We start from the raw sequence: 20,833 nt of genomic DNA on the forward strand, positions 1-20,833 counted from the left end.
CCCCTCTCAGCGATTGCAAAAGCCCAGAAAAGTCAACCAAATGAGTGAGGATGAGAACATCCTGGATTGATCGCATGAAAGAAATCAAATGAGGGATAAAGAGAGATAAATTCCTCCTTTTGCGGAACGGCCCATAAATCCCCAACCTGTATGACAGCACAGGAAGGATTGATTCTGCAGAGACTATTTTACAAATATCAAAACTATTCTTTTCTCCACGTCTTCTCTCAAAATACCTTTTACATCGTGTTTTGTCAGTGGACAAGGATCACTTTCGAGTGGTTAACCACTCCCAACGGAAGCCTTCTCTTTACTGGCTTCTGAAAGCAAAACTGTAAAATGGTTTTCTACTATCTAGCAAATTATGATGAATCATCAATATTATTGATACTTAATTCCTGCTTTGCACAAAGCGTCTGGCTCTCACGATGGCTAGCTGCGTGCTACAGTCCTGGATCCCAGCAGGTACTCTGCTGTGAGAAGAAAAAAGGAACAAAGTGGCAGTTATCTTTTTAAGCAATTATCTTTTTTTTTTTTAGCTACGCTTTGGAAATGACAACGAAAATGTTTGTTGGATATGATTTTTACATTTCTCTACCTTTTAAAGTGGATGCTGCTTAGTGATTTCCACCACATCATTATTTGTGGTCAATTACATTCTAGAAACAGAGAAAAGGAAGTTCTTTTCCATCAGCTTCCTCTTTCCCATTGGTTTCCTCGCCCAATGCATGCCCCTAATGGATCTTGAAATGAATATAGTGCTGCTGTTATTTTCTTCCTTTGTGCACACACCTCTTCCAGGGCCAGGCTCCATCTAAGCTATGAGGACACTCATCCTGCAAGGATGACGCCTGCCCCTGGGGCACGCAAACAGGAAGAAAGAGGAGGGGAAGATGTGTCCCCCCTTTGCTGGGCCTAGAACCATAAGAGAAAGTTTTCTTTTGAAATGAGCCTCACTACAGAAAATAAAAGAGAACCAAGAAGTTGGCAATTCAGGTGGAAAGGTAGGGTGGCAATACTAGAACTGTGGGAGCTCCTTAGAAAAAGCCAGATGGGGATGCCTGGGTGGCTCAGTCGGTTGAGCGTCTGACTCTTGGTTTTGGCTCAGGTCATAATCTCATGGCTTAGTGGGTTTGAGCCCCACATTGGGCTCTGCACTGGCAGCACGGAGCCTGCTTAGGATTCTCTCTCTCTCTCTCTCTCTCTCTCTCTCTCTCTGCCCCTGCCCCACTCTCTCTCACTTTCAAAATACAGAAATAAACTTTAAAAAAAGTAAAAGAAAAAGCCAGATGAAGCCCTTTATACCTTTTAAGTACAAAATTAAGTGCCAAATAAGTACTACAAGACTCATCTTAAATGGTCCACACTAGGGATTATTCACACAGTGAACAAGGCAAAAGGAAGGATATTGTAAAGAAAGCGTTCTGAATCCAGCTGTCAGTGGTTCGTCGTCCGTTTTGACCGCCCCCGAGCACTCAAGAACCACAATCCACACAAACAGCTGAATCCATGGACGTGAGCCAGTGTGTCCCTCTGGTAAAATTTAGAGAGTTTGGCCAAGGATCTTATGGGCATTTAGAGAAGTATAATAAGCCTCTCTGGGGCCTTTCTGGATCTGAGACCCTGGCATTTTCCTTTTGGAATAAAACTGAAAGATCAAGCTGGCCTTCCTAATCTCTCTTGGACGTATGTTCTGCTGTACTGGGAAAATCACATAGCATTTTTCTGACTCAGTATGTGAGTAACTTAAATGCTCACAGGGACTGCTGTTATGTGCCCAATTTACCTCTGGTGATGTCAGGTGGCTGGAGGCCATGGCTGCTCCCAGGGCCACTCAGGAAAATTTACGAACCTGTTTTCAGAAGAAAGAATGACCCAGAACTTACTTGTCATGTCAGTGAATTTCCAGAAACCTGCAAAATGGACCATATTTCTTCCATTGGATCAAGGCTATGACTGGGGTTCTGTTACTGACCAGCGGGCTTGGAAGCAAATAAATGCTAGCTATTACCAATAATATGTGGCTATAAAGGCAGATCACAGCTACAAATCTCCATAATCATTTAAAATTATCAAAATCATCTCCCTGTTGGTGAACATCTGCTCTTAAGCTTTAGTTATACACGGGATCCCAAAGCACTCTGAAGGATATTTGTAACAACAACAAGAACAAAACAAAACAAAACAAAACGAAACATGCAACACTACTAAGCCGTAAAGATAATCTTTCCCCCAAAAATGTTAACGATAATAAATGTTACGTAGTAATAATGCCTTTAGAATTTGGAAGAGTTTGAGACAATTTGGATTTTACTGTTCAGATTAAAAAAAAAGTCTGGGGGATCTTAAATTATCGCCTTCTTTTTTCATCTCAATAAATTTCTTCCCACCAAAAAAAAAAAAAAAAAGTGGGGAGGGGTTAGATATTCCAAAATAGGAAGTGGTCACATAGCTGCATTCAAAGTAAGGGTCATTCTTCTCAAAGAGAGGTGTGTACAATGAGATGCAAGGACTTTATGTGTGAGGATTTGAAAAGGAAAGATGTCTTGATTATGTCCCTCGTGTTTGTCTTTCCCCCTCTGCCCCTCATTTTAATACATCTTCAGTACAGTCACCTGCACAAAACCTTCAGTGGCAGAGTGTGAGCCATGGTGAGAATGGAGAGGAGAGTCAGTCCCTTCAGCCCCAGGAGCTGGGTGATTTGAAGCATCGTGTGGGTGGGAGGCTACTTCCTTCTCTCCCTGCACACCAGTCACCCCTTTGGTCCAGAAGCTGGGACTTCGCTGTGACACAGAGCCACAGAGAAGTCCGGGTTCCATGCTGAGCGGGTGCCATCAGGTGAGAACGAGAGGAAAGCATCTCCAGGGCTCCCAATGCCGGTGGGCAAAGTTTTATGGATTGTGTTTTCCTTCACCAGAAACGGCAGTATGAATATTAGGCAGCTGCTCACAAAACATCAAAGAAAGAAATTGCAAAACCAATTTTCTTTACTAAATATGTGTGTTTCTATTGGGTTATTAAGAAAGAATATTAAATTCTGGCAGAAAAAAATTCAAGGCAGGGAAAATAGGCGCAACAAATTGTAATGACTTTTTTTTTTTCCTGATCACAGAGTAATTTATGGTCATTGTAGAAAACGTATAAAGTGGAAAAAAGTGTGGAGAAAATAAAAAGCAACCCAAATTTCACCACCCGGAGATAACCACGCCTTGCATTTTACATACTGTGTATCTTTTCTCTTTTTGCATTATCCTAAATAATAAACAAAAGCCCGGCTGTAACGAACACTTACTTTATGCAGGCATCCTCCTAAGTACTTGCGTTACCTTCTTACCAAAACTCATGAGCTAAGTAAGTGTTATTATCTCCCCCATTTAATATCAAGAAGACAGGAACTTAGATCAATATCACGGGAAAAGCGAAGTTCCAAACAGGAATCGGTGTGATCTCAAAATCAGCTCCCGTCAGGACCTTTCAAGGTGTGGCACAGGGGCCAGCGCTGGTGTGTGAACTGTACCTTCCTGGTCCATGCTGAGACAAGCACAGAAGCCGAAGACAAACGTTTAGAAACATTCACAGCAGTTCCATGTTTTGCAGCATCTGTGTGTGTGATCAGGGACTCCCCTCGATGAAGAGGGTTTAGGGGTGACAGGCATGGTGAGCAGCGGTCGGTGTGAAATGCCCACTAGTGGGTGCTTTGCAATCAATGACACTTAAAAGCGAATAAAAACCCGGTCCTGTTCCACTAATAGTTTGAGAAGCTCTACCCCAAACCATGTCTTTAAATGTAGGTGTTATTATAATTCAGCTGTGGTGAAGCCAGTGATCAGGAGACCGTGACCATCGAAAAGATGCTTTGTTACAGCTCCCGCGAGGAGAGCACAGGCCGTGCCACACAGGGCCACAGCGTCCTTCAGGAGGCAAAGGAGTGGGAAGAAAACGTGGGCAAGAGCCTTTATTGTGGTTTTCACGGGAAGGACCAGGTGGGTCAGGCTTAGGATTCACTTGTTTGTGTAATTTCAGGGGACTCTGGGGCACAGGGGCTGTTTCTGGCTGTCTGGTATGAGGCCTTGGGGTGATGAGGGCACAGAAATCGTGGCCCAGAGAATGAGAGTCCACAGAGGAGGTAGATGGGCTCTGGGCTCTGGATTGGCTGGTTTGCATACGAAAGGCATACTCCCAGGCAGAACCCTTACTATCTCTAGGAATTGACTAGTCCTCGGAGGGTACTTTCCAGGGTCAGGGAAGCCGTAGATGTCAAAGCATTCGAATAGAAAGATCTGCTTAATTCAGATCACTGTGCTGCCTCCCTAGGGCGATAACAAAGAGATAAATGTGGCAAACTAGGGAGCGGAGAAACAGGAAGACATCAACAACGTGGAATTCAGCTTCAGAAACAGCTCTGTTGCCACGGACTCGGGCATTTCTGGTCAGTCCGCACAATTATCTGAAGGCAGGGCTAATGAGGACTGGTGTGCAGAGCTGAAGACGGGAGAGAAAAACCCTGCGGTGAGTGGTCTCTTCGTTGCCTTTGCGGCAGATCCTGGCACTTACCCCTCACATCTGCGCTGCCCTTGTTCCATAATGGACTATTGAGCTGAGCGCCCAGAGAGCCAGAATCAAGGTCTGCTTCATGCTTGCCCTGCAGCTGGGTGAGGCCGTGTGACAGCATTCTTCTGGCTGAAGGGGACTAAGCAGAAGCACCGTGTGGTAGGTTTCAGGAAGTTTCCTTGCTTTTTTATCTCTTCCTCCATTCTACTGCTTGGAATCTGGATGCGATGAGCCATGAGGAAGAGCCTCATCAAAGGGAAAGCTGGAAGGACCTGAATCCTAAGGACGTCAGGAGCACCCTGGCCAAAAGCCAGCCCTGCCTGCCTCCTTGGGCATTTGCACAGGACAGAGAAATAAACTTGTTTCGAATAAACCATTGGCATTTAGGGTTCACTGTTGCTTGCCGCTTAACCTAATCCAAATACACTCATGCAGCCCAAAAAAACCACTGTCTCTAGATCTCCCTGCAGTTTCCCAGTCTGCTTTGTCCAACCAGACTGGGGGAACTGGGGAGAGAGGATGTGCAACCACAAAGACTCTGAGGCAGGGAGAGGTAGAAGACGACGCCCAAAGGGACATTTTGCAAGAAATGCATTTGGGTCCCAGAGCACTCTCCTTTGGCCACTGCTTTATGCCAAGATCCTAGCAGGTCGATATTCCACTGAATGCTGCCACCGCTTTGAAGACTATCCCATCTGGAATTTGCTGTAGAGATGTTACTTCACCGGGGCGCCTGGGTAGCTCAGTCAGTTAAGTGTCTGACTTTGGCTCAGGTCATGATCTCCTGGTCTGTGAGTTCAAGCCCCACGTTGGGCTCTGTGCTGACAGCTCAGAGCCTGGAGCCTGCTTAGGATTCTGTGTCTCCCTCTCTCTGCCCCCCCCCCCAATTACTCTCTCTCATTCTCTCTCTCTCTCTCAAAAATAAAATAAACACTTTAAAAATTTTTCTTTAAATGATATTTCACCAGGGCACCTGGGTGGCTCAGTCGGTTGAGCGTCCGACTTTAGCTCAGGTCATGATCTCACAGTTTGTGAGTTCAAGCCCCACGTCGGGCTCTGTGCTGACAGCTCAGAGCCTGGAGCCTGCTTTGGATTCTGTGTCTCGTTCTCTCTCTGCCCCTCCCCCACTTGTGCTCTGTCTCTCTCTGTCTCTCAAAAATAAATAAAAATGTAAAAAAAATTTTTTTTAATAAAAAAATGGTATTTCACCAAGCATGCTCACCAAGTTCATTGTTGCCACTGGTCACCAGTATTGTGCTGACAGTGACCCATGCTGATTGCTAAACAGAGCCATGTAAACTCCCACTAAATAAACTTATTAAACACAAACGTACGTACTCACATACATGAGCACATACGTACTCAGAACTCATCAGTTCCTAATTTTATTTTCTACCTTTTACTACTACCTATGCCCTTGAAATGATTTCATTTATCATACGTATGTGATGGACATACTATACCATGGTGTGCCACTGCACACCCTTCCCAACATTGCCTTCAATGACATGATGTTGGTGGCTTGAAACTGGCCATGGGGGGAACCGGTGTTCATTGGGTTTCTACAGCACTAGATAATGTGGGACCAGAAGAGGAATAAAGCTCTCTACCCCTGGGGAGCTTACAATCTCCTCGAAATGTCATGAAAAGCGAGATGAAATTGTGTATGTGTGGGACACCTGGCATGGAGTTTAGCTAGGGGACAAGACAGAGAGGATCCTGTTCTCAGCTCTAAAACTCTAAAACTAGCAATGGGCCTGTGGGTTGTCCCTTGATCTCTGGGTCCCAGCAGTCTCTATCTGTAAAATCCCATGGGACCCCGAGCTCCACAAGGGCAGAAACTGTGCCTGCAGTTCACCACTGCCGCGCGGGCTTCTAGCATAATTCCAGGCACACCATAGGTGATGCAGCAATATTTGTTGAGTGAGTGAATGGACAGGGGGCATGCTCTCTACCCAACTTTCCAGCTCTGACAATGGAGAGGTCTGTGATCCAAACAGAGGCTAGGAAAAGTGATACAAGAGGGAGAGCCAGGGATGGCTGACAAGGGCCAGCTTCCTTGGATGCTCATGGAGAGGGAGTCATGCTGGCGTTTGGGCAAAGTTGGGCGAGCTGATTCAGACACCCCAGTTGTAATTTTGCTCAAGCCCTGTTGAGAATCATGAGAGCACATTCCTTTTCATTTATCTCTGCCATCTGGTCCTTGACTTCATGTTTTGGTTCAAAACCACCTTTAATCCTGACTGAAGACTTTGGAAAACTCCCAGCAAAGTACTGAACCACCGCCCTCCCCCACCCCCCACCTTCAGCTATTACCTCCAGCTCCCCTGTGGAGCCCATTCCAAGTCCCTCCCAAGGTCTCTAGCAGATAATCCCAGAAACATTTACAGCACTTGCCTGGGTATGTTTCTTTTCTTTCTTTAGCTAATATACAATTTTGCTATTTACAAAAGCTACAAATGGAATGCAAATGTGCCCATTTATTTTCCCATATTGTTATCAACGGGTTCTGATTTTGAAGGGGGAAATGTTGCATTTGTGAGAACATTCAAATTTGGTGTAAATTTCAAAAGGGAAGGCAGGTTCTCTCCTTATGGGAGGTGCAGAAATACAATAGCCTATTAGTCTGTTCCAACTATGATATTCTAAACTCTTTACCCCCTCCTAAACAGCCCCCTCCCCTCTACTAGGCTATTCATAGCTCCTCCTTCAGAGATGTGAAAACACAAGGCTATTACCACTCTAATTTTTCCTTAAGCGTTCTAAACTGCTTTCTGAATGAGTTCAAGGGTGTTCAGGACTGGGTCAGAATTCTGGATAAGAAAATTATTATTTATTATTGAGGGGTTTGGGGTGCGTTTTTGTTTTGTTTTGTTTTGTTTTTTGAGATTGGATTAAGGGGCACCTGGGTGGCTCAGTCAGTGAAGCATCCAACTCTTGGTTTCAGCTCAGAACATGATCTCAGAGTTCGTGAGATCGAGCCCCGCATCAGGCTCTGTGCTGACAACGTGGAGCCTGCTTGGGATTCTTTCTCCCTCCCTCTCTCCCCCCACTTCTCTCTCAAAATAAATAAAAAATTTTTTAAAGGTTAGATTAAAAGGACTGGTTTCTTCTGTGTGGAGAGATAAAAATTGAGATTTATGATTACAGTCTCACCAGTGATGGAGGGTGCACTGTGAGTGAAGATAAATTTGTTCCCTGAATCCTGATATACCCAGGCCGAAGGGGATTCCATTAGAATCAAAGATGCTGCCTACTTATACATCCATTTAGAACTGCCCAAAGTGCTGAGAGGACCTTGGCATTCCCACAATCCCAGAAGTCAATGAAGCCCAGAGGAGGCCAACTGCATTGCGATTCCCTCTCTGCCAACTGAGCTATCTTGGGCCATCGAGCCTCCTTTGAGCCTCAGTTTCCTCACGTGTAAAATGAAGATGATGGTTCCTGTGCAAAACGATTGCCAAGACGTGTCTTTTTTGCCCCCAGGAAGTGGTTCAGATGGAAACTCACCATATCTGGGGTGAGCGGTATAGAGAGTTTGCTGATGTGTCAGTGACACATACGGTTTTGGGGTTTTCATGAACTTCAGCTCTGGATGGGGGTCCCCACTGTTGAGGTCAGCAGCTGGAAAGAGAAGCACGCCCTTAGCCAGAGTCAGAGACAAGGAAGGGCCGCCTAACTGCTACGTGTGAATCCACTAGGTGCCTTGGGGGCTCTGCAGAACCTCCTGTTACTCTATCCCTCATTAATATGAACTTCCTAGGGCCTTATCAGTTGCCCAGATAATGCATATACTACCATTAATGTGAGTTAAAATGTTAATGTGTGGTAAAGACTTTTAATTTGCTGTCACTCCCATCTAACACCTGTGTTTTAACCCAAATACTAACTTAACCTAAAGATGTGATCACTGTGGGTTTTCCCAGTTTCTTGGAAAGACCAAGAAGGTCAGGATGGCTGAGCCAAGTATGTATGCGTGTGGCAGTTAACTCAGCATCCGCAGCGATGACACTTACTGCCAATGCAGTCATGTTCCCTCTTTCCAGACTCCAGGAACAAACTCAGTGTTCAGAGACAGCTGTGAGGCAGTGAGTGTGCATGGGGCCATGCAGATTCAAACTGCCTCCAGACAGCATTGCGGTCAACTGTCATGAGGGTTCCCTATCACCCTCCAAATAAAATCCCGTCCCAGTAACTCTCAGTACAAGGACAGCCTCAATAACAAGGATAGCCAGTTTTTTCACAGCAGGTGTAGTTGAAGATGTTGCTCTGTGGGTCTGGTTACGAGCATTTCTCTATAAGGGATGGAACTGTCCAACAGTGTCCACGTTTCCTGTCCGGTCCTAATGACTTGTCTCAAGTGAGTCCAAAGAAGGAAGGCCCTGATTTGGATGAATTTAGGATCACAATAATCTCTCCATGCTGTTCAGCATAGTAAGAGTGTAGCTGGTAGAGAAGCAGGGAGCAGAGAAGAGAGAGGCCAGCCAGTTTCTTCTTGCTTTCTTGTGTGATCTTATTAATTAGTTATAAGCTATGCAGGAGACCATAGCTATAGTGTAGCTCACTCACATCCCATACCATAATTACATCTGTCTTCCTCCTAAACCATGAGCCACTAGAGGGCAGGAAATGTCTCTCTCTCTCTCTCTCTCTCTCGCTCTCGCTCTCGCTCTCGCTCTTGCTCTCTCTTCCTCCCTCCTTCCCTCCCTCCCTCTCTCCTTCTCCCTCTCTCTCTCCTCTTCATAGCTCTAGCCTGAAGCACAGAGTGGCTAGCACAGGGTAGGTGCTCAATAAACATTGCTGAGTAATGAAGTGAATGAATAAGTGATTGAAATATTGAGTAGCGTAGCAGGTACAACCTGTTCTTTCTTACCTCTCCCTGTTCAGATATCACAACCATTCATCTCAGAAAAATAAAACAACAACAAATGCGATTCAACAACTCCTTAACCACCCATCCAGCAAGACAGAGGGAAAGATCAAGGCGATCAGAAGATGTGGAGACACGATGGTTAGACCATGTGGCCAGCCACACACACAGATGGTAAGCCCTCTTTTGATGCATGTTACCACCTCTAATGGACTGGGAGATGAACATCCAACATTGTACCTCAACATCACACTCCAAGAAAAATATGGGGTATTCTGGAGAAGCTCACTGTAGGAATGGAGGTGCAAGAGGCTGGGAAAGAAATTAAATGCTGTCGCGGGCATTGGTACACCCCTCCAATGGGGACAAGACGTCTGCTCCCCACAACCAAAGCTCTCCCCCTTTCTAAGGGCTGCTTCCCTTTCCTGCTCTCCAGGCAGGCTGATGGAACCCCTCCTGCAGAACTGAACTTATCTCCACTTCCAGGATCAACAACAGCTGTCCAGTAGCCTCCTAGCTTGGAAGCCTTGGTCCTGTCCCTCCTTCCTAACACAAAGAGGCAGGATTCTGGCCAAAAGCAGTGCTTTAAAGGCCCTCTTACCTCCCCAAGGTGACCCTGAAAGGACTTAGCCACTGCCAGCCCCTCCCCAAACCCTCTGAGAACGGGCTCTGAATTGGTGGCCCTGAAGAAATAGCCAATCTGCACACCCCCCCCCTTTACTCTTCAGTCCTTTCCAGGCAGTTAAGATATTCCACACAGCTTCTTGAACAGGACCCTTTTCCCCAAACTCAGACCTCAAAGACCCTTTCATAAACCCGACCATCACTTCTGGGAAGTTACATTTCCTGATTTCAGGATTGTTACAATTAGTGCAAGAAAAAAAAATTAGGTAATTATCTAATTCCAGTAAAACTTAATGGGGCCCTTCCCAGGCTAATGGTTGGTGCAAAATGTAATTTGAGTTAAACTGTCTAAGGCTGGGGAAGCGAAAAATATTCGGCATGGAGGGCATTACCCCTTTGTGGGAGCCATATTTTCTAGGAGGCCTTTAGATCAAGGTAGGACTGGGTGGCGGGGGTGGGGGGTGTTGATTTTGCAAGGAGAGGGTAGGGAGAGGAAGCCCCTCTCTCTAGGGACCCCTCTTCTGGGGAGAGGAAGCCCAGCCCAGAGTTAGAAGGGCGAGGGCCAAGGCAGGGTGGGCGCTGAGTCTGCCATTGTGGGTAGAGCCGCCACTCCGGCAAGAGCCCAGAGTTCTAGCCAAGGCTGTGTGACCTCAGGCAACTCGGGGAGCCTCTCCGGATCCACTCTCGGCTGTATCAGTGGTGACCAAGATGACCGTCCTGAGGGGGTGGTTTCTCACGGGCTGAGCACCTGGCCCTCAAATTGCAATCTGCATCTCCTCCGAAGTTGGCCTATCTTAGGTATCTTTTCTCTCCTCCCCTTCCCCCACCACCCCTCCTAATTCGTCAACTGCTGAAACATCTGCCTGGTTGAAACCGCCTCCTCGCCGAGCGCTGGGGGCAGTCCCCAGGTGTAGGTCTTTGTGTCGCCAAAACTTTGCAAGGAAGCGAGGGCGCTGGACAAAGAGCGAGCGCGGGAGGGCGTCTGCCAGCCGTCTGGGGACGCCGGGCGGTGCGCGCTCTTCCCTGGGCTCAGCGCGGTACCCGGACGCCCGCGGTGCCCCGAGCCCAGCCTCCCTAGGCGGGGAGTGGCAGGTTCTGGCCACATCCCAGCGCCCTCGGGAGCTGAGAGAGGAACCAGGCGGGAGAAGCAAAGGCGGATGGCTGGACATTGGAGTTGACTAGGGTGGGAGGAGGCGAGCTGAGGCGCGGAGCAAAGCTGTCAAACTGCACTCAGAGCCCCGCGCGGGGCGGAGGAGGGAGGGGAGGGGAAGGGGAGGGAGGAGACGGGAGGGGAGAGGAGGGGCGGGCAGGAGCGGAGAGGGAGCGAGCGGGCTCGCCGCGCCTGAGCAACCCCTGTCTGCCGCTGTCGCCGCCGCCGCCGCTGGCCCGCACTCGCCCGGAGCGCAGGGTGTCTGCCCCGCTGCGCGCCGCGCGCGGAGGCTCCGGCGCCCGCCGCTGCGCCCTCCAGCCCCCGCTCCTCGCGCCGGCCCGCGCGGGTCCCGGCGGGCGCGAACCCACCATGCAGCTGCAGTTCCGGAGCTGGATGCTGGCTGCGCTCACGCTGCTCGTGGTCTTCCTCATCTTCGCGGACATCTCGGAGATCGAAGAAGAAATCGGGTAAATAGCTGCGCCCAGGCCCGTGCGGAGCCCTGGCGGGATCTCTCCCACCCCGGTACTCCGCCCCCCACACCCGCTTTGTGTGCGCCGCGCCCCCCTAACGCTCAGCTGGAGTAGTGGGGGGAGGTTTCGGCCCGGGGAGGCGGTGCCGGGGGACCGGGACGGTTTGGGGAGCGGAGGATGGGGGGCGCGGCTGCCGTGGGGTGTCCCCAAGCGGGGAGCACGGGCAGCCTCCAGCTGGCCCGCGTCAGGGAGCAGACTCGCCCACCCTACCCCCCTTCCCTAGCTTGTCCGCGGGCGCTGTCGCCGGGTCGAGGGAGGGCGCCGGGGAGTGTCTGGGGTGGGCGGAGGGGCCGAGAGTGGAGGAGGCAGGAGTTTCTTTGTCTCCAGCTCGGCCGCTTTCTCGCCTTGGCAAAGTGGGCAGGGGGCGCGCGGGGATCTCTGCGCTGGGGGAGGGGATCCCCGGGTCGGAGCGGAGGGCGGGGGCTCTGCACTGGCTCCCGGGAAGGGGAGTGTCCCCAGTACCCACGGACTGGCACACGATCCTCCCGCCGGCCCGGGAGCCCGGCGTTGGGGCGCCGGCTGGTACCGCTAGAGGCGGAGCGCTTGGGGCTACGCTGAGACTCTCGCTGTCGCCTGGCTTTGGACGCTCAGCCAACCCCGCGGCGCCCCCTACGCCCCCGGGTTCCCGTGCGCTCCCAGCGCCGATACCGAGACCGAGACCTTTCGAGAAAGTCTGTACCGTCGCCGGGGGGTCTTCGAGGGCCCCCAGGCGCGCTGTCTCGCCCCGGCTTTTCTGGGATCTCTCCAGAGGTGGGGAGGGACCGCGAGCCCCTGCCCTTGGCGCGGGACTTCCAGGAGTGCGCACTTGCGGCTCGGGACGCACCCGCCGTGGGTCCGGGAGGCTGAGACTCGCGCCCCGCCCGGCCACCTCCCGCACGCTCCTCGCGGTCTCTCTGCTTCAGCGCCACAAAGAGCGTCCAACCCGCGGCGGGCAGGTGGGGAGGCAGCTAGGGTTCTGAGGGGCCCTGTGGAGAGCTTCCTGGCCCAGGGCAGGGAAAAGGTGAGGTCGCCGAGTGGGCAAAAGGTCCCCTCTTCCTTGGGGCTACGGCCGAGCCGGAGCCCTACTCGAGTCTGCGCCGCGCGCGCCCCCTCCTTTGTCCCATTTGTTGCCTTCATTATCACAGCGAGTTTAGGGCCCGCTATGCCGACACGTCCCTCAAAAGGGGAATGCCAGGATCCCAAAGCCCTAAGGACCCAGACCCCAGCCCCGGGGGAGGCGCCCACCTCCTGCTCTCTCCTTTTCTCCCTGCGCCTTCCCATCTCAGGAACCCAAGAATTCCTTCTGTGAACTCCACAGCACTTCAAGAACCCCTCTGTCTGCCTCCTCTTCGTCCTCGGTTTCCCCAAGAGCTCCGCAAACTTTCACAAATACTGTTCAGTTAATACATGACGTGCTCCCAAGCGGAGAGAGGAACACGCTACTTTCCGGAGCTGTTCGCCTCAAAAACCAGGGTCGGAAAGGAAATCAGGCAAGCCAAGTCTTGGGGTGATGGATGACCCGGTGGGGAGGGCCTTCCTCCCAGTTCTCCCCCTCTCCTCCCAGGTGTGGGCTTGCGAGGCCCAAACCACTTGCTGGCCTTGCCAGGTGAGAGGGACGGATCAGCAGCTGCCCATTGTTCTACTATAAAAACCTAAGGAGTGCTCCACTCATTCAGGCATCCCTGGCTTATCCATTCCCCAAACTTTTACTGAATAGCTTCTACATGCCAGGGACTTTTAATTTTTAAAACACAGTCAGGAAATCACTTTGCGCATAATGCTGCACTTTCCTGCCAAATGCCTTATAGAGCCCCCACACCCCACATCAGGTTACTCCAACAGTGTATCCAGGAATAAGCCAGAAGGCCTGAGCTAAGAAGGACATTTGCATATATATTTAAAACCCAGGGCTTTTCTGCTATGCGTGTGCCCCTGGAGACCTGTTTCATTGGGAGGTTCCCTGTTTAGGCTGACCCTGGAGAAAACTGTCAGACAGGTCAAATGTGTTATCTTCTGTGGCATTATCCTTCCTTCTTGGTGCCCCTGTCCTCAGGGTGACCCCTGGCTAGACCCCTGGCTAGACCACTTGTGAGCCAAGCTTGAGAATATCCTCCCACTTCAATCCCTCCCCCAGGCTGCCCCACAAGTGTTTAAGTGGAGTGGAGCCGTATCTAGGATTCGCCGTGACTGGAGGAAGAAGGACATGGGGCAGAAGACTAGAATCCCAACAGGTCTGATATCTGCTTCAAAGCCAGGTTTCAAGCTCAGTCGTGTATATAACCCTTGGAACCAGCCCATCTTCGAGTAACCAGTAGGGGCTCAGTGGTTTAAGAGCCCTGGCACAGTGGCCAGTAAGGGGCGCCAGGAGTAGGGTTCTGTCTTCCTTATCATAGTCCTTCCTGGGGGACCTGGAATCACACTGAAGACCATGGTGCTATTATACCAGGCATGCCCACCCTTCCCCAACTTGACCTCCCCTATGCTAGGGGAGATGGAAAATTACCTGCTGGAGAAGACGATGGTTCTGTAAAAGGATGGCTGTTTCTGGAAGGCAGTGAAGAGTGGGGACCTTATGATTTTGGTAGGAAGGAAAGAAGGAAGGAAGGGGAGGTAGAGAAGGGGAAGGGGAAGGGAAGGGAAGGGAAGGGAAGGGAAGGGAAGGGAAGGGAAGGGAAGGGAAGGAGGAAGGGAGGGAAGGAAGGAAAGAGGGAAGGAAGGAAGGAAGAGAGGGAGGGAAGGAGGAAGGGAAGGAAAGAGTGAAGGAAGGAAGGGGAAAAAAGGAAGGAAGGGAGGGAGGGAGGGAGGGAGGGGGGGAGGAGAAAAAAAGGAAGAAAAAAAGGAAGGAAGACTTGTCTTTCTGGAGTAAATATTCAAAGGATTAAGGAATGAGAAGTGAACAAGGAAAGAGAATTGTATATGCATATCAGGTCGAAAAAACTGAGATACACTTTTCTTAAGTTCTCCATCCCCTTTCTTGTAAAATGAAGCTTCTGGTATGGTAGTCTCAGAGGTCCTGTCCTGCCCAAGTAATCGTATGATGGGTTATGAGGGGCAGGATTTTCTTCCCGAAGCTTTTTCTGAGAGACTCGTTTCTTTTCCTCGGTGATGGTTTTCAACTTCTAACTTGCGCACTTGTGAAAATGCCTCCCTGGGGCTGGAAGAGAAAAGGAAATGTAGAAAGATGAATTCTCTGCAAAGCACTCAAACAAAGAGCAAATTCAAATTCTACATCCAACGTTGGATGGGGCTTTGATAAAACAGCCCCCATGGATTCATGCCATGCCCCAATTTTTAGACCCAGTCGTAAGCTACAATGTTTTTCTGATTGTCCCCTGAGCTTTAGTCTTACATGTAACCCACAAGAGAGGAGCGTGAGGCACGGCTGTCTTGCCCACCATGGTGTCCCCAGAACCCAGCACACAGAGCATTCAATACACATCTATTGCACTGGCCCAGTGATGGCCATGCATGGCATCCTTGGGCAAAGCAGACACCCACACAGCCTTAGGATGGAAAGGAAGTGTGAGTTTCCCCCTAGGAAACCTCCTCCCTTTTTACAGTTAGGGTAAATCTGACCCTGAGAAGCAACTTCACCTATCCAACATCACACCCTGACCTGGTAAAGAGAGGCCAGGCCCGCACAGATCTCCATATTTGCAACCCAATCCCCTCCTCCCCAGAGGATCTCCATGAACATAAAAGAGTCTCTGGTTTCAAAGGAGGTAACTGGCAATAATAATAGTCATCGTGATAATGGTGAAGATGAAGGTGATGACGATCATTAGCATTTATTGATTTACTGAGTGCTTGCTAGGAGCCAAAGGCCATTCCAAGTGCTTCATAGATGTTAATACATGTTATCCTCATGGCCACCCAATGGTCACCTCCCACTGGCAACAAGAGCTACTATTTGTTGAGTTCTGTTGTGTCAAACATGGGCTAATTGCTTTAAAGTACCACTTCACTCAATCCTTACTGAACCTCCTTAAGCTAGGTACTTGTGGCTGTCTCCAAATTATCAATGAGGAAACTGAGGCTCAGAGAGGTTTGGTGATCAAGCAAGTGACCCTAGTTCTGTGAGAAGCCAAAGCCTGTGCCCTTTTTTTTTTTTAATTTTTATTTATTTTTGAGAGAGAGCGAGTGGGGGAAGGGCAGAGAAAGAAGGAGAGAGAGAGAGAGAGAGAGAGAGAGAGAGAGAGAGAGAGAGAGAATCCCAAGCAGGGTCCACACTGTCAGCACAGAGCCCCACGTGGGGCTCAACCTCAGAAACTATGAGATCAGGACCTGAGCCAAAATCAAGAGTCGGATGCTTAACCGACTGAGCCACCCAGACACCCCACAGCCTGTGCTCTTGACCACCTTGCTAGACTGCCCTGCCCTGTGGGTTCTTTCCCCCTGTGCCAATAGTAGGGAGTGGGTCCCAGAACTTAACCCATTCCCCAGGGATCTTCCACAGGCCCAGAGATTTCCTGAGAGACCGGTCTGGCCTCAGAACCTTATAAAGAGGGAAGGTGAATAAAGAAGACTGTGGAAGCACTGAGCGCCTGTCTCCCCAAAATGCCCCATTGGTCCAGTCAAGTTCAGTAATGGCGCCATCCCCCTGGCTTGCCAGACAAGCTCCCATGCCATAGGCATGGGCATCCTAGACTCACAGCTGGGGCCTTGGCTAAAGCTTCCGGAGGGAAAAACTCTCATCCCTCTGCAAATCTGATTCAGATGTCAATTGAAAGAGAATGCTGGCATCTATGTGCCATATGACTGGGCATCCAGGGGCCTGGAGCAGGGGTGATAGTAAAGGTATTTAACAACGGGTCTATTGGAAGAGACATCCAACACCCTGGCCAGGGGTCCCAGTGCACCTCAGGGAGACATCAGACCATGTCTGGGGAAAGTAAAGGCAAGTTGGGGGGCAGGGGTGGGGTTCTACCTCTGGTCCTTGGCTGTGACCAGATCTGGGAGCAGGCAGCCACTGTGGCCGTCAGCCAAGAGTGAAGTGAGGTGCACCTTTTGGTGGTGGATGAGTCCAGGCTGATGTGAAAGAAAACAAGCTCTCCTCTTTGAACATTTGAAGTGCAGGCACTTTGTAAGCAGCATACATATTTGCTCAAGACGATACAATCTTTTTTTTTCATTCTTTTTTTTTTTTGGAAGAAGCTCATTCTTTTCCCCAGTCATGGTGTACTTCCCTCACCTCGCGTAGAAATATGACTGGAGGGTAAAATAAGAGAGAAAGCTCTGGTTTTTAAGTCACTTGCTCCAAGTCCTCTTGCCAACTGTTCCTAGCATCAAATTTAAATTGTAAATACAGATCCGTCTTAGAAACCAATTCACCACTCAGGGCCTCTTTCCCCTTATAAAGCAGGGTTGCTAGGTTTTTAAAAATTATTTAGGTTTTACAAATTGGGGATGTTGTGAGTTGCCAATTATAAATGCTTCTCAGAGAGAGTGGAATTCCAGAAGGGCTCTCATGGCTTTTAGCATGGTGTACAAGGTAATACATAATCTGGCCCCTGCCTCCTGTTTCAGCCTCCCTGGGTTCCAGCCATTCTGTTTTGCTTACAATTTCCCAGGATGAGCCATGCCTCCATGCTTTTGCACATGTTCTTTCTCCTTTCTAGAAAAGCCTTTTTGCACATCCTATCCCTCCTGAGTCCCACCCCACCCTATCCTTCCTTCCCCTGCCTCCACTTTCAAGGCTGAGGTCTGGTATCAGTTCCTTTGTAAAGCATTTCCAGACCCCAGACCCTCCTTGGACAGTCCGTGGTAGCTGCCCCTCCTGTGTGTTCCCTTAGCATGCTGTCACGCCAGTATCCACGCCAATGAAGAGAGACTCGATTCTGTTTTAGTTCTCCCTGCCCCCAGGCCCCTGGTGATAAGCATATGGTCTAGTGCATAAAGCCCATAATATATTTTTTTGGATGAGCAAGTTCAGGCCTAGGACATGGCGAAAATAAGCTTTCAGTCTTTCTGCCCCCAAAGGTCTATACTAGTCTAATAACAAGTAAACACCCTCCACTTAGTCAGAAGGCCCTGCTTTTTCCGCCATATGCATCCAACATGGAGAGCACAGCCCTGTTAAGGGCATTGTTCGTCATCTTAGAATGTTGGAGGCGGGCCAATGGAAAAGCCTTTCTAGTTTATAAAAGAAGGAGACCTAGTGGTATGTTCAGAACTGCCAGTTCAGATAAAAACCATAGCTGTAGAGACCCACCTGCAAGCCTCTGTTTAGCTCTTTATCCTCCACTGAGCCCCTTCCAGCCCTGCCACTGCCCAGAGTGCCAGTGTCCCCAGACGTCGTCCTTTTGCCCGGAGACAAAGTGCCAGCCCTTGTGCGCCTGTATCACCTTAATGCTTCCGTACGGGTGCTAAGAGCAGACTTCACTTAGAGCCAACTATTTCCTTCCAAGGGCTGATCCCCAGAGAGGATGCTGGAAGTTGCATGTTTGAAACATTGGGAGGGTAAGAGACGTGAGGTCAGGTCAATGTGTGTGATCTCCAAGACTTTTGTTATTAAGCATTTTTAACTGGTGTTCTGATTTTCAAACACTGAGCAAACCAGGGAATCGTGATGGATGGGTCAAGACTTGTGGCAGCTGTGTGGACCCTAGAGAAGCTCCAGAGATTCTGGAGGAAGTTCTGGAGACAGATAGAAAGACAGAATGAACATAAATGCCATGGTGGGGGGAGGGGGGCGCAGGAGGGGTGGACACATCAGGTGGCCATCTCCTACCAGGGGATGGGGTAGGTCCATTTGTCCAAGAGAAGCCCCAGGGTGAGACACTTGGGTGCCATCTGGGTCCAGGAAAACTGTCTCCTGTGTCTGAATGACTGCCGGTCTGGGGCTTCTCCTTAAGTGTTGAGATTACTCACTCTCCTGGGTGGCAGCTGGGTTGGTTTTAAATTCTCCCCAGTCGCCTGCAATTCGTCACTAGGCTAGGAAGCTGCCCGGTGTCCTGACGGGACCTGTTTGTCCCCGCGTTTTCTCGGCTTCAGCTGTCACAGACTTCACAGTGGCAAGGGGAACTGCTCCATCTGGGGAGAGAGCAGTGGCTGTGACGAGACATGTATCCTGGTGACATGCCAGCAGGAGCGGCCCTTCCGGACACTTGTCCACTTGGAATCCTGATTCGCTGCTCTTGGAAATCCAGCGTCCGCCTTGCGGGGTGGGTGTGGGTGTGAGGTCCTAAATTGCTTTGCTCTGCAAACAAGGAGGCTCTTGCTTTGACCCAGACTTTCCCCGAACACTTTTGTGTTCTTATTGGAGGAACATGGAGGCCCTCAGCCCTGCCTGTAGCCCCTTTTTGAGGCTTAAAGTTTTTCCTTCCCCTCTAGCCTCTTAGTCAATGACTAGGGGGTCGAAATGATCCTTAGATCAGTGGTCCTGAAGGCTGATCTGCAGACGGGCGGTGATCTGAAAGGGAGAAGAGAAAGAAAAAAGAGAAAAAGCACAATGCATCCATGACAGTTATGTTCTTTTCAAGTTGCTCATCACCATTGCTGACAATGACTCTTCTTTGTTCAGAGATGACGTTCTTTTTTCTTTGGGGTATTCCTCCCTGAAAGAGGGTGTCAGTAGATAGTGATTGTGATGGTCTTCCTTAGCCAAAGAGGTTGATAACCCTATGACTCCCCAAGTCCCAATCTGGGGGAAACATTACCTGTCCCTGAAATCAAACATACTGGGGTCTGAGTTTGCCTTGAAAGGTAAAGGGAGGTGGTTGCTTCTGGAAGCATGGCTTCACTACTCACACATCTTTTCTGCTCAGAGGCTGAAGCCAACAGAGAATAACGCATCACCTGCGGGTGTCTGCTCTGCGCTGAATGATACTCTAGACCTGTGAGCCTTCTTCACCCCTGTAGCCTTCCCAGAAGTCCTGTGAGGGCTGTGTTACTGCCTCATCCACAGATGAGGAAACTGAGGCACAGAGCAGTTAAACAACTTGGCCAAAGTCACACAGCCAGTAAGCTGTGCAGAGCTGGGATTTGAACCCAGGCTCCGGGAAGCAAGGAGGACTATCCAGAAACGATGTGCTAAATAGCATCCAGTAGGGAAGCAGGCATGCTCCTGCTCCAAAGGCTAAAGCTGGGAAACACAAAGGTCGGTGGGAAGCACCAGTGCCAAAAGAGACCCGCGGGGCGGCGGGCCAGTGCCGAGACCGGGACAGCATCCTGCAGCCTAAGGACCACTGCCGCGTCGAATCACCCTGTGGCACAACGGTGCTCCCGCTCTGCCTTCCGTCTTTCTGCCTCCCCCAGCCACCTGCTTGCCCCGCCGAGTCTCATCACATCGGCTCTGGAGCACGGCATTTGTTTGCCTGTCTCATTACCAGACAGACAGATACACACTGAAGGAAGAGAGAAACAACACAAATGATTAAGGCCTGGAGCAATTTTCTTCTGGGGAAAGACAGAAGGGCTGGGGCTTTCTGCTTCCTCAGGCCGGGCGGGGGGCGGGGGGGGGGGGGGGCTGGCGAGAAAGTAAGGAAGCTGCCAGGGAAGGGGACAGGCTTCTGCCGGGAGGAGGTACCCACCCAAGGAGCCCCGTGGCCGGGGGACTGCCTCTGGGCCCCCCGTTCTGCCAAGAGCCCCATGGGTCACCCACTGAAGCCTCACAACCACCCTCTTTGCCCATTTGCAGAGGAGGAAGTGGAGGCCCGGAGAGGTTCCAGGATTTACTAAGGTCACGCAGGTGGGGAAACTGAGGAGCTGGGGTTCCAGGCCAGTTTGCCTGATTCCACGGCCCACGCAGGCTGTAGCCGCTTTTGTGCACGGCAACTACAAGGCAGCTGGTCCTGGTCTTCCAGCTCCCGAGGCCTCCTCCGTACACTCTGTGGCACACAGTTTGTACAGGGGACTGGGGACATCTGACACTGCACACTAGACTCACGGCAGGGCAGGTGAGCCTCCGAAACGCAGCGATGGCCTTTGCCCTTGGGCGCACCGTTTCGGCAGATGCTGGGGGAAGGGGCAGCCGCGCTCAGACTCTGCCCGGTGAGGCGTGGGTGTGTGTCGCTAGTTACCCATCTCCGATTTCAAGAACAAGAACATTGGCTGCACTCGGAGGAGCGATACCCAGGATTAATTCACACCTTCTCTCTCGGTAAATGCCACCGTGGCTTAAATAATGAA

At 50.4% G+C, this 20,833-nt stretch overlaps 2 protein-coding genes and 1 long non-coding RNA gene across 3 annotated transcripts in view; 1 reads left to right on the plus strand and 2 right to left on the minus strand.

Moving 5' to 3' along the window:
• Window positions 1–14,319, minus strand: part of LOC125168402 (uncharacterized) — an 86,940-nt gene extending 72,621 nt beyond the window's left edge. The window contains exons 1-2 of the long non-coding RNA XR_007153125.1: window positions 14,208–14,319; window positions 11,564–11,638 (exon numbers count right to left, since the gene is read on the minus strand). This is a non-coding gene — a long non-coding RNA (uncharacterized LOC125168402). The remainder of the gene's footprint in view (window positions 1–11,563; window positions 11,639–14,207) is intronic.
• ST8SIA2 (ST8 alpha-N-acetyl-neuraminide alpha-2,8-sialyltransferase 2) overlaps window positions 11,565–20,833 on the plus strand; it is a 63,126-nt gene continuing 53,857 nt past the window's right edge. The window contains exon 1 of the mRNA XM_047863498.1: window positions 11,565–11,662. Coding sequence (XP_047719454.1) covers window positions 11,565–11,662 — 98 coding nt within the window. The remainder of the gene's footprint in view (window positions 11,663–20,833) is intronic.
• The window catches only part of FAM174B (family with sequence similarity 174 member B), a 243,143-nt gene continuing 236,825 nt past the window's right edge, over window positions 14,516–20,833 (minus strand). The window contains exon 4 of the mRNA XM_047863501.1: window positions 14,516–14,858. Coding sequence (XP_047719457.1) covers window positions 14,817–14,858 — 42 coding nt within the window. The 3' untranslated portion in view covers window positions 14,516–14,816. The remainder of the gene's footprint in view (window positions 14,859–20,833) is intronic.

The sequence above is a fragment of the Prionailurus viverrinus genome, chromosome B3 (genome assembly GCF_022837055.1).
Source record: "Prionailurus viverrinus isolate Anna chromosome B3, UM_Priviv_1.0, whole genome shotgun sequence".
Lineage (NCBI taxonomy): Eukaryota > Metazoa > Chordata > Mammalia > Carnivora > Felidae > Prionailurus > Prionailurus viverrinus.